General features: G+C 33.7%; 1 protein-coding gene across 2 annotated transcripts in view; it reads left to right on the top strand.

Moving 5' to 3' along the window:
• The window catches only part of LOC106478692 (transcription factor SUM-1-like), a 55,300-nt gene that overhangs the window by 38,995 nt on the left and 2,585 nt on the right, over positions 1 to 13,720 (top strand). For both annotated transcript variants that reach the window (XM_022382345.1, XM_022382346.1), the window contains exon 3: positions 3,586 to 3,661. In XM_022382345.1, coding sequence (XP_022238053.1) covers positions 3,586 to 3,661 — 76 coding nt within the window. The remainder of the gene's footprint in view (positions 1 to 3,585; positions 3,662 to 13,720) is intronic.

The raw sequence follows: 13,720 nt of genomic DNA, 5'->3' as shown, positions 1-13,720 counted from the left end.
ACTTGAGCTGCAAATGATTAAAATACTTTAATCACATATTATATTGCTGTCTTTATTATATATGCATACATGTTTATTTCGTGAACTGAATTTGATAAATAAAATATTAAAATTAATTTTACTGTTGCTGAAACAATACTCGCTGACTTATTCTACCTTGAAGACAAGAAACGAAAGTTACTCGTGACGTCGAGATGGATCAACTGTCGCCATCTCAGGCTGGATCCTCTCATGAAAAAACTTGACCATAATACTCTGCTCACATTTATACGATGTAAGACAAATAATAACATAAAATAAACAAAACAGACAGAAAAAATAAACTTCTCTGGGTACAGTTTGATGCTGTATTATTTATGTCAAAGTTATTTCTAGTCGCAAGAACAATATGTAAAACTATATTTATAAAGGGGCCTGATATTTTACATGTATGTGAAAATCTTTTGTCTTTTTTTTTTGTTAGACTAACTTATAGTGCTAGGTTAACTTATAGTGTTAGGCTAACTTATAGTGACTTTAAGGGTTATAATATAGCAGTCGTTCATGAAATAGCTAACATTACTTTGCAAATGCTGTATCCGTATTTCAGCTCCTATTAGTATCAAACTAGTGTTTTGAAAAAAGAATTGTAAGATCAGTGGAATGTTTCTATAAATTCGCTATCCAAGTATAAACTATAAAAATTATATATATATATTGGTAACAGTAATTAGCTCTCTCTTACTACCGCGCTTCCTTTATGCAAATCTATCTAAATTTACATACATTAAAGTAATGAAGCCCTGAGCTAATATATCGAAATGTTGCCTTCAAACAAGCTTTCCAACAGGTACAGAAAATCCATTAAATGAATGTCTCTAGTTTCTAATACAGAAATGACGCTTTAGGAAATAGGTTGGTGGTGGTGGTTTTTCTTAGTAAAACCACATTGTGCTATCTGCTGTGACCATCGCGGGAAACTGAACCCCGGATTTTAGCGTTGTAAGTCCGTATACTTGCCGCTGTCCCACCGGAGAACATAGTGAATAGGAATGTAGTGTAAGAGTAAATACTTGTGATAACAATACACACAAGTATTCCTCAAACTATGTCAATAACTCATAAATACAGACAAATCTCAACAGCCAATTTGAACCTGGTTATTTTATCACATGCCTCCTAGTGGTTCAGCGGTAAGTAAGTTTGAGGCCTAAAAATTCCAAAATTCATGTGTAAATATGTGTGTTTGACACAGCACAGACAGCATATTGTGTGGATAATAGTAAGTCAGTTCTTGTTGTTTTTTTATTTGTCGTAACCTAAAGTTCAAATGACAAGTTTTAGGCACAGACCTGATGAGTTTTTTTAATAATTAATACTTGTGTTCGTAGACTTAATTTTATTTCTTACTGCAACTGAAATTTTCAAGTAAATTAGTATGTTCTTTTCCTTCTGAGTTTTATAATTATCAAAACTAAAACGCTTCATCTTAGTATCACATTATGAATATTTTTACAGTTTATTCTCAGTATTTTTGATACTAAAAGCAAAGCCATGTATTTATAGACAGTTATGTCATAGTTCTGTTGATTTTTAAGCAAGAGTTTAGTAACTCCTGTATACTTTCATCAAGTCGAACAAAGTAAGAAACCTCGTCCAAAAACAACACCAACTCACAGATCTGTGTGTCTTTAAAAAGAGCTGAACGTGTAAGTATAGAATTGCGAAAGTAAAATACATTAGAAACAAAAACGACAAAGATATATTTTTAAACTAACATAATTATTTCTCAAGTCTAACAGACAACATATTTTTATTTTAAAAACCATATTTTAACTCAACCTGTTGCCATAGGAACCTTGGAATTCACCACGTACAGCAATGTAAGAATATTTAGCGCGGAATCTGCTGAAAACAATTTCCAGGCCAGCTAATGTTTCTGTAATGTGATACGACAGTATCTAAAACATGCTGGAAAACTTCAACTATGCATCTAGTAAGGTTGTCTATGTGTTTTCAAGCATGTGGGTCTTTGATGATTATAAATAGAACGCCATTTCTTTCCAAAATGTATCAAAGGTTTGTTCTACCTGTTTGTTTTATTAATATATAAACTCAGTGGATTTCACAAAGACGCTACGGAACAACGTAATTAATTCCAACCAAATATCTATCACTGTTTTGTTTGGTTTTTGTTTTTGAATTTCGCGCAAAGCTACACGAGGGCTCTGCGCTAGCCGTCCCTAATTTAGCAGTGTAAGACTAGAGGGAAGGCAGCTAGTCATCACCACCCACTGCCAACTCTTGGGCTACTCTTTTACCAACGAATAGTGGGATTGACCGTCACATTATAACGCCCCCACGGCTGAAAGGGCGAGCATATTTGGTGTGACAGGGATTCGAACCCGCGACCCTCTGATTGCGAGTCGAGTGCCTTAACCACCATCTATCACTGTGACTACGTCCTATACTAAATTGAAATTTTAAAGTTGACTACATGAGATTTTAATATAAGCCAGCTAAGAATAGCCGTTAGAGTAAAAATACCCCTACAAAGTCAGCTTTTCATTGCTGTTAGAATAATGTTTCTCATCTCTGCTACACGAAGTTTAATATAACCCAGCTCTACATTGTTGTTAGAGTATTCTTGCTGCACGAAGTTTAATATAACCCAGCTCTACATTGTTGTTAGAGTATTCTTGCTGCACGAAGTTTAATATAACCCAGCTCTACATAAGTATTAGAGTATTCTTGCTTCACGAAGTTTCAATATAACCCATCTACATATTGTTGTTAGTGTATTCTTGCTGCAGGAAGTTTAATATAACCCAGCTCTACATTGTTGTTAGAGTATTCTTGCTGCAGGAAGTTTAATATAACCCAGCTCTACATAGTTATTAGAGTATTCTTTCTCCACGAAGTTTTAATATAACCCATCTACATATTGTTGTTAGAGTATTCTTGCTGCAGGAAGTTTAATGTGACCCAGCTATACATTGTTGTTAGAGTATTCTTGCTGCACGAAGTTTAATGTTACCCAGCTGTACAGTGTTGTTAGAATATTTTTTCAGCACGAAGTTTAAATAAAACCCAGCTCTACATTGCTATTATATTAGTCTCGGTTGCACAAAGATAAATCAGCTCTACATTGCTATTGTATTAATCTCAGTTGCACAAAGATAAATCAGCTTTACATTGCTATTATATTAATCTCGGTTGCACAAAGATAAATCAGCTCTACATTGCTATTAATCTCTGTTGCACGAAGATAAATCGGCTCTAGATAACTGTTATAACTTATATGGTTGCATGGTGGTGGTGGTGGTGTGTTTTTTTCTTCTTTTTTTATATTCTTGTTAGAGTTAAAATAAATACGGGAACCTAGAAAATATTTACAATTACTTTTGGAATACTGGTTTTAAGCTGCTTGTTACATAAAATACTTGTGACTTAAATAATGATAATGCTAATAATGGCTATTTCAGAGATAGAGAACAAAGGTGTTTCTTCATTTTTACATTACAAATCTTTCAAAATCATGTTTAATGATCTCAACTCACATAGTGCTCTATATAACTCAGTAGTATATTTTTTCTCTTTATTCAGACCATAAACAGTCCTCCCTACCTGAATGAGAGACTTCATCATTTTGGAGAAGCAAATGGAATTTTGCCAATTACAGGTAAATAGGGTTAACGTATTTAAGTTCTGCTCAATGTAGATAACTTGTTTTGATCAAAAAGTAGTTATAAATACTATTATTTACGGTACACATATTGTTTACGGGTATTTCTGATATAATTTTGTGGTTTTAAACCAGATAATACCCTGCTTTCTCCCTAACTCTTAAGAAAAGTAAGCTATTTGTTTCTCTCTTTAATCGACTATGTGAGTATTTATAATCTCTACTTTACCTTGATGTTGAATAAAATCATGGTCATATTATGCATTTCTCATCTATCTTTAGTTAACCCTGACAGTCCAGAAAATTATCTCAACATGATTCTTATTATAACCAAACATACTTTTACTTGATTCTTACAAGAATCAAATATACCTTTACTTGATTCTTACAATAATCAAACATACTTTACTTGATTATTACAGTAACCAAACATACTTTACTTAATTCTTATAATAACCAAACATACTTTTACTTGATTCTTACAATAATCAAATATACTTTTACTTAATTCTTATAATAACCAAACATACCTTTACTTGATTCTTACAATAACCAAATATACTTTTACTTAATTCTTATAATAACCAAACATACTTTACTTGATTCTTACAATAAACAAACATACTTTTACTTGATTCTTACAATAACAACAAAATTTACTTTTACTTGATTCTTACAGTAACCAAACTTACTTTTACTTAATTCTTATAATAAACTTACTTTACTTGATTCTTACAATAATCAAATATACCTTTACTTGATTCTTACAATAACCAAACTTACTTTAACATGATTCTTACAATAATAAAACTTACTTTTACTTGATTATTGCAATAAACAAACATGCCTTTACTTGATTCATACAATAAACAAGCATGCCATTACTTGATTATTACAATAACCAAACTTACTTTTACATGATTCTTACAATAATCAAACTTACCTTTACTTGATTCTTACAATAAACAAACCTACCTTTACTTGATTCTTACAATAACCAAACTTACTTTAACATGATTCTTACAATAAACAAACGTACCTTTACTTGATTCGTATAATAAACAAACCTACCTTTACTTGGTTCTTACAATAACCAAACTTACTTTAACATGATTCTTACAATAAACAAACGTACCTTTACTTGATTCGTATAATAAACAAATATATCTTTACTTGATTCTTACAATAATCAATAATCAAGCATGCCTTCACTTGAATATGAATTACCGGCATATGTGTACGGCTTCAATAAAATTTTAATTGTATAAATATTAAACGTTTTTCTTAATTATTTATTATAATACCTTCATTTGATTCTTACAATAATCGAACATACTTTTACCTTAACTTGCTTCTCACAATACTCAACTATGCTTTTACTTACTTCTCACTATGCTCAAACATGCGTTTACTTGACTCTAACATACAAAAAAATTATTCACCTGAGTCAGACAATTAAACGAAAGTGTTCATCTAAGTCTGGCAGCATATAAGTATACAATGTTGCCTTCACCGAGTATAACAGTAGAAACTTATCATTTTCTTACCGTGATAATAGACTGATTTCTGTTCAACAGATTCTGACAGTTGACAAGCCTGTCATCATCTGATTCTCATGACAGACAAACTCGTCTTCACCTTAAACTGTTGTCTTTACCTGTTGATAAAACACTTCTACTTACGTTTTGACACTTACTGACCTTAAGTATCCATAATACTGATACAGTTAACTACTCTGAGAATGACGGTGGACAAAGCTATCCTGGCTAGTATTAAAATCTAGGTAGAGTTTGAACCTGGTTGTATGTGGCTTTGTTTCCAGCTGAAAATAATTATTCTAAGGATAAAATATGGTCGGGCGTGTTCCAGGTCCGGGGGGTTTGAGTCCGCGATATGCTTCTGAACAAGATACACACTTTCAATTTTGAGTGCATTATAAATGTGACATTTAATTTCGTTCGTCGATTGATAGTAGCCATGTTGGCTGCAGATGATGTTTCCTAAGCCTTGGGATCTCTGAATTTGGCAGTTTATCCAATGTATCAGATAAGGTGCCGTTATTATTTGTCCCCCCAAATACTTAATGTCCAGAAAGTTTATTTCTACCTGTACTTAACAGTCAATAGGTTTGTACTTATACTATGATCGACAAACTTAATATAAGTTTTTTACTGCTAAAAATGCTTACGGATTGTTTGCAAAATCCTTACAACTTTGATGTGGCTATATCTTCTTAGAAATTCATTACTCTCTCCTCTCAGGTGGAATTTCTTTACAATCGAATGAAAAGTTTATTTTTTAAAAACAGTGTTTACGTGTTTCACTTAAGCTTAATAAGTATTCATAAAAAGACAAGCAAAAAAATTAAACCACTGTAAAATGTAGAGGGAGTATTAATCAAAACTTTTTTTCAATTTAATATAAGAGAATGTGACATAGGGGGATCAGATTCGAACGTCGATCTTAAGCGTCACGTTTTGGAGGCTAACGTTACATGCCAGGATTAGAAACAATTAGTCCAGCGATTCCCCAGTTATAAGGGGGCACACACAAATAATGGTATGCTTAGAGATTATGACACATTATAAGTTTAAGCCGTTATTACACCTTTCCTTAATTCTTTACAGTTTGGATACAGGTATTCCAATATGATGACAAGAGAAAATATAATGTCGAGCACACAAAGTGTTCGGATAAAACTTTATACGTGTGAGTGAGTATTAAGAGTGCATGAAAATAAATTAGAATTTGACTTCATCAGTCCTGGTTCGGAAATAGCCGGCGGCATAAAAATAGCAGCTTTAATGCTTGAAATAAAAAAGAAGGAAAAACAGACTATTTAGCATATTCTTGATATATGGTTTTTCAAGAGTTACGTTCGAAATGTAGCAGTTATGTGTTCTACCAACTTATAAATAAGGTCGTATCAGGTGTGGTAAAATCCGCTTATTCTATTGAAAGCGACGTTTGAGAGTGTGTGCTGTATAGGTTGTATTAGTAGGGGTCTGGAAATACGACCTGGTCCTTCTCTACAAATTGGACCGCACTTATTTACGTTTGTTATTTCTGGTGGCAGCCTGCAGAGCATTAAGCCAGCGCTGGATACAACTGATCACTATCAGCCTACTGAACTTACAGATAGAGAGACTTATATGCCAAATTCTTGGCGGGTTTGTCTCGCTTCGCCGAGAGTTCCCGCAGAACTCGGCGTCGAGAGCCTCGTGGCGGTTACCTCGCCGTCTATCAGGTGATTTCATCAGAATCCCTCAAAGTTTGGCTTCCGTTCATTGCCCCGCCACTCCTGACATCCCATTCTCTCGTGGCTAAGACTACGTGCTTGACGCTCCATGGGAATCGAAAGAGCAAGAAAAGATAACTTCACTTATCACTTGCTTCTATCAAAGAGCTTTCTCGGCGTCAGCATCTGTTTCGAAATGTTAAGTTAAAGAGGGGGTTGATATATTCTATAATAGCAGTTCCAGGTATAGATTTAAAACAAATATATTTCAAGAAATTATCGATCATTTCGGGAGAAAAAACTTATTACATTGGCACGTTCTTTGCGGTACTCTGAGATGGTCAAACAAGCATTATATTGGCACTTTTTACGGTACTTTTAGGTGGCCAAAAAATATTATATTAGCACTTTATGTGGTACTTTTAGGTGGTCAAAAATCATTATATTGGCACTTTTTGCTGTATTTTTAGGTGGCCAAAAACATTATATCGACACTTTTTTCTTGCGATACATTGAGATGACCAAAAGCTCTTATTATTTTACCATTTTTTTCTAAACTGTCCTGTGTAAGAATGAAGCATAACTTTAACGTTTTTGGAAGATATAGTGATCGTGTGAGATTATATAAGACAAAAAAAAATGCATACTGTTAAGTTACTCCAGAAATCTGTAGTTTCAAAGAATCTCATTCTGGAAAAAAAAAAAAGATTGGTAATGGTTCTGCAGGATTTTAAATTCCTTATATAAGGTTATTAGGAAATCATTTTATATTAGTAAGAAAGTTGAATGTTATCGTTTTTTCTGTAAGTTTTAATGTCTGAATAAGAAAAGACACATAATGATTTTGCTCCAGGAGGTGGATCGTTTTGAGGTTCTGTTTCTGGTCAAATTGATGCATAATGATCACTCCCAGTAGATAACATAACTGTGAAAATCTAAATATCGAAATAAAAACATCAATGCATGATATTTATTTGTTGCAGAAAAGAACAAAGCATCGTTCTGTGAGGTTTCGCTTATAGAGAAAAAGTATTCAAAAATAAAATGATGTTTTTGGACAAGAATGGTTTATAACTGTCAGTTGCTGTGGGTAATCTTTCTGTAAGAATCTTGTTTTTGAATCAGAATAGTGTTTGATTGTCCTTTACTGTAAATGATTTGCTGTTAAAAACAAAACGACGACCAGACCATTTATAAAAGTCCAGTTTCGGATGAGAAAAGTACAAAGTAGTGAAATACCAAAATTAAGGTGCTTATTTTTTTATTCTAGTTCAGTATACAAAAACTATAACAGGGAGAACTATAACAGTCAGATGTTTCAAGATATTATTCCTTACATTCAAAACGGTAGAAGCTGATAGGTATACTAAAATGTTAATAGTTTGTACATGGATGACTAGCTGTATGTGTACTTTCAGAAGTCAATAACACGACGGATATCTAAATCTTCCAAAAGCTTGAAACGTTCGAAACTCTTACAAATAGATAAGCGCAGCATGCGTATTGCGTGACGTCAGTATGAGCGGGTTTGTAAAGGTGACAAACATATTTGCAGAAAGATTCTACATAGAAAAACACGCGTGGGTGAAGGACTTGTCGAACCCGTGTTCTCTCACGATGGATAACAATGAGAACTTTGTGCATGCCCATGGACCGCATAGTTTAAACGCCAATGATCTGCCCGACAAGATGCCCAAAAAATACACAAAGACACACACGCACGTGAATATAGTAACTTCCGTTGCCAAAACAATGACAAAGTGTTACACTTTTATATATTAGGGGAAAGAAAATGAATAATAGGCAGAACTTATAGATAAAGAATGTAGTGTAAAACGGATTTAACTGAAGTCTACAATATGTCATGTTCTATAAAAGTTGAAAAAAAAAAACCCAAAAAAAGTCTAATATATACATGTTTAAAAACAGTTTTTGTGCATCATAATTGATAACTTCCAACTTCGTTGACTAAACAATTGCAGAATGGATGGTAACATAAATGTTGGTTGGACAGTGTTACATATATACTTAAGCATCGTTTTTACGTAAACTATGTGTCAGTTTACGTTGTTCAAGCTGCCCTTCATTAAAATGAGTTTCAAAACAAAATAAAGCAATATAAACTAAAAACTAAAAATAATAACCTGACGAAGAATGTTACTAACATTTACATTCAAACTTATTTCAAAAATATAACTACCTAGGACTATTATTGCCATTAATATAAAAAAGTAAGTTAAAAATGTACTTATACAATTGATTATTTTAAACATAAAACATAAGTTTAAAAACAGTTAAAGAAAACAGCTAAATAATCAGTCTACATTCCTTGAACATTTTTTTGTCTATAATACAAATGGGTTGAAAATAGACACCAGATGGCTCATATAATACTGTCCTTAGGATTCAGTCATTTGCACTAATTTAATGACCGGTAAACATTTAACTTTTTTAATTTCTTTCGTGTTACTTTTTAAATTATCTTAGCCAGGGGTACAAAAAGGGGATTTGGAAGGAAGCGCACACATAACTTTGACAAAAACTTCTCAAATTAATTTGACGTAGTTCCGGTGAGATGTTTACCTAATCAATAGCTTCCCTTTCTTAGGATTAGATAGCGTTTGTTTTTTTCAGAGAGAGAATGGGATTTTTTTTTCAGGGAGAATTGGGGAATGTAGCATCACGAAGGGGGAAGATTGCTCGTTAGCAGAAAATAAGTTCTGCACTCTTATCTACATACCCCTTTTTGGGCCCACCTCTGTGATATGCCATTCCTCCCTCCCTCTTCGATATGCATCACTGCTTCTAAATGAAAGCTTCTGTAGAAAATGAGCCAGTATTTACAGCCCTATGGTCACCTGCGACCTTGTCTGAGCCATACACGCACACAGTGGTCTCTGTCATTATTACAGTGTTTTAATACGGGACATAAAAGTGTAGAATGTGAATTCAAATGTCCTTTCACCTATTATATGCAATGGTAGCAATTTAGACGCTTCTTTATGGAAGTAGTCTAATTCAAATAGGTTTAAGTTTTTGTTCTGAAATGTCAATGAGTCATTTCACTTACACGTTACTATTTTAAAAGCAAACAAACAACCCTATCTAATACTTCTTTTCATCTTTTTGTGACCAACGTCATAAATAACCTACTTCTGTATGTACGCATATCAAAATGGAATATAACATATATGAGACGCAGTTTAAAAGAAAATTGCACTCACCAGATATAAAACTAAACATTATATTACAAGATAATAAGACAAACGGCTATCTTTCTTTCAATCAATACTGATACATTAATGTGAATCAGTAAGAGAATTAAATAATCTGATTAACTGTAAAAGAATGGCTAGAAGAATAAACACATATTAAAGAAAAATCAAGTTGGCATTTTAATCCATTATATTCTGAACTGGAAACACTCTGTGGCCTTTCTTTTACACGATATTTGTGCGGAGCACTCCTTCAGAATTCTGATGAGGTAATTTTTTAAAAGACATTTGCGAAAAAGAAGCCTTTAGATAAGGAGACCAACGTTCTGGTTGCTGTTTCCTGTGATAAAAAACGTCATATTTAACAGTCTAAAGTAAGGAAGCACTAGCACTGAACAGAGCCAAAGAGAAAATTTGACGTGAAAACAACACATCCGGCGACAGTTAAATCACGCCCTAGACAAAATATCACCCTGTTTTATGAGCTTGACGATAGGGCGTGATCGTCTACAGGGAGATGCGGACTATCAGGCTTCTGGCGTTGAAATTTTAGCTAACTGGCTCCAAAGAAACACGTTTCGAATGCAATTTAAAGAGCTGAAAACGCTGTAAAATGTCACCGACCTACTGAGTGTTTTAACCACGGATACATATCTCATGGCATTTGGCAAGATGATGTGGACCATCATTCCTAGGTGGCAATGTTCCGCCCGGGTTGCTGGAGGCGGCGTTTTACATGTTAACTACTATTTGTCTCTAATATCTATTTTCTTGAACTCTGTGATATTTCACCGCCTCCAAATTTTGACATAAGCGACCTAAAAGTTTTTTTTATTTTTTTCGCGAAATAGTTTTGGAAAAAAAACACACACACTAATACCCTATTAGCGAGTGAGCTGGAAGCTCTGGAGATGGGGTTATAATGTCCAACGTCTTTGTAGGTTAATGCATGCTCCTGTGGCTGGGACATGTTTGTGAAAATAACTTAGAAAAGGAGATATAAAACTGTTATAGTGATTAGAGAAGTGACGTTTATTACACTTACAAAAGCTCAATATTTGAAAGATAATCAACAGTTGGGAGGGTTCATGACGTTTTTATGTTTTTTTAAATACTAGGCTAATGGCAGTGACAACCTAATATTGGTAACTTATAAGGTTATTTAAGTTATTTGTATTATATAGGTAAAGTGTATTTTATAAAGTCTATAATTTATGCATGACCAACTTCATTGTGCTTAATAGTGGTTAACTTATACGAACTTTATTCATATGCTTAAAATTATTTTGAAATCATGCTATTCCTCCAACCTTGTGATCACTAATATGTCGTTCTTCAAGTATCTGGAAATGAGCATTGAGTGGGCATGCACCAATCCATAAATAATTCTTTATTTAATAAACGTCGTTGTAAGATATGACACATGGCTCAATGGATTAAACTTGTAGGTAATTTGGTCACACTGAAGTTGTATGAGACACCCGCTATAAGCTAATGGCGAAAAACTTAACAAAACTTAAATCAAAGTATTAAGTTGGTTAAATTTAACAGAAGAATCTTGATAATTCCGTTAAGTTAATTTAATGAATATTGCATTTTAAGCAAAGTACATTGTCTTTATCAAATGCCAAATCCAATTTCAGATATAAAAGCATCTGCTTTCTTTCAAAAGGTTAGAAAGGCTAGTAATCCAGCAACAGTGAATAAACTGTTTCCTACCAAAGTGGTTTGTAACTAATATTTTTCATAAAAGAAATATGTAAAACAAAACTATACCTGACGTACAGTGACCCCAAATAGCTAATCCCTCAAACCTGCAACCCAAAGAGGAAATAAAGGCCATATCTATGACCACAGGCGTGAAATTCCACGTGTTGCAATTAAATAAAAGTGGCAGTGGTTAAAACACTCAGTAGTAACTCTTTAAATTGCACTCGGAACGTATTTCTTTGAAGCCAGTTAGCTACAATTTTGCCAAAAGAGTAAAAACGTTGCCTGGGAACCACAAAGCTTAAAATTGTCGGTTTCGTTTCAAATATCTCCCGTTTTCATCTTTTGAAGGCGAAGTATTGGATTATGTAACTCTCAAAGAAGTTACCTTTATATATAGCGACTACCATTATATCAGTGTTTTGTAAGACAATTTGATCTAGAAAAACAATTAAATTTTATGAACAGACAAGAAAACAAGTCCATTCTACTTTTAATTATGCCTGACATGGCTCGACTCGCAATCTGAGGGTTGCGGGTTCGAATCCTCTTCCCACTAAACATGCTCGTCCTTTTAACCGTGAGGGCGTTATAAATGTTACAATCAATCACACTATTCATTGATAAAATAGTAGCCCAAGAGTTGGCGGTGGGTGGTGATGACTAGCTTCCTTCCCTCTAATCTTACACTGCTGAATTAGGGACGACTAACACAGATAGCCCTCGTGTAACTTTGCGCAAAATTCGAAACAAACGAAGCAAATTTAATTAATTATCCACAAAAGTATGTTTTTCTAATTAGACCTATACATATTTTTCCACTGAAACGCTAGTAGTCAAAATGCACACAAACACTTCTCAGGTTGTGTCAATAACTCATAAATATCTCCAAATTTCAACTGTTACCTAGTATCTATTTATTTTCTTACAAATTAAGTCAATTTTTATTAACCTGAGCGAAGAATTCAACTGAAAGTGTTTCAAGGCACGGCCGTAGTGGCTTTGTTCCTAAATACAATACGTGTGTTTACAGACAATTTTTTTTCATTACTGCAATTGAGTTTGCATTTATTTTTTTAAATTGTTCAGATTGTGCAAGAACAAAAAAATAATCCACTACACCTTGAGTTAATATGTATTAACAAAGTAAAACCATGTTTCATTAATTATCCCCAAAAGTATCTAGTCCTAATTAAGGAACTTGTACCTACACATATTTTCGCATTACACACTTCATTATAAGGAATGCATTAACAAAGATAACTGTAAAAACTCCATTAATTTGTGCATCGTGTTATCCACTCTTGTGCGCAATAGGCTACTCCTGCACGCTATTTTCGTGCTTAGAATAACCTTAAGCATTCCAACCATGTCTTGTTAAGCCTTTAATATATATACATTCAAACACATGGTATGTTAAAGTCAAGTTTCAAAGGGTTGAGTCATTCTCATTTCATAGTCCAAACGAGACTGGGCTTAGCTAGAATCAGTCAAAAGTGGACTTTCTTGTAAACAACAAGGGTTTTGATGTCAAAAATCTTTTTTTTTCGTGACGTAACAGTCCTCGTAGCGTATTAAGACAACGAAATTTATATTTGTAAAATATGCTGGTAATCACTAGACGTATTTATAAACGTCCCCCTCCAGCAAGTCTGCGGAGTTTCAACGCTAAAATCCGGGTTTCGATCTATGGTGGTGGAGAGAGTGTAGATCACCTACTGTATAGTTTCGTGTTGGAGAGAGTGTAGATCACCTACTGTATAGTTTCGTGTTGGAGAGAGTGCAGATCACCTACTGTATAGTTTCGTGTTGGAGAGAGTGCAGATCACCTACTGTATAGTTTCGTGTTGGAGAGAGTGCAGATCACCTACTGTATAGTTTCGTGTTGGAGAG

This window comes from Limulus polyphemus, unplaced genomic scaffold (genome assembly GCF_000517525.1).
Source record: "Limulus polyphemus unplaced genomic scaffold, Limulus_polyphemus-2.1.2 Scaffold241, whole genome shotgun sequence".
In the NCBI taxonomy this organism is placed as follows: domain Eukaryota; kingdom Metazoa; phylum Arthropoda; class Merostomata; order Xiphosura; family Limulidae; genus Limulus; species Limulus polyphemus.
The sequence above is the reverse complement of the archived record's forward strand: the minus strand, read 5'-3'. Positions and strand labels throughout refer to the sequence as shown.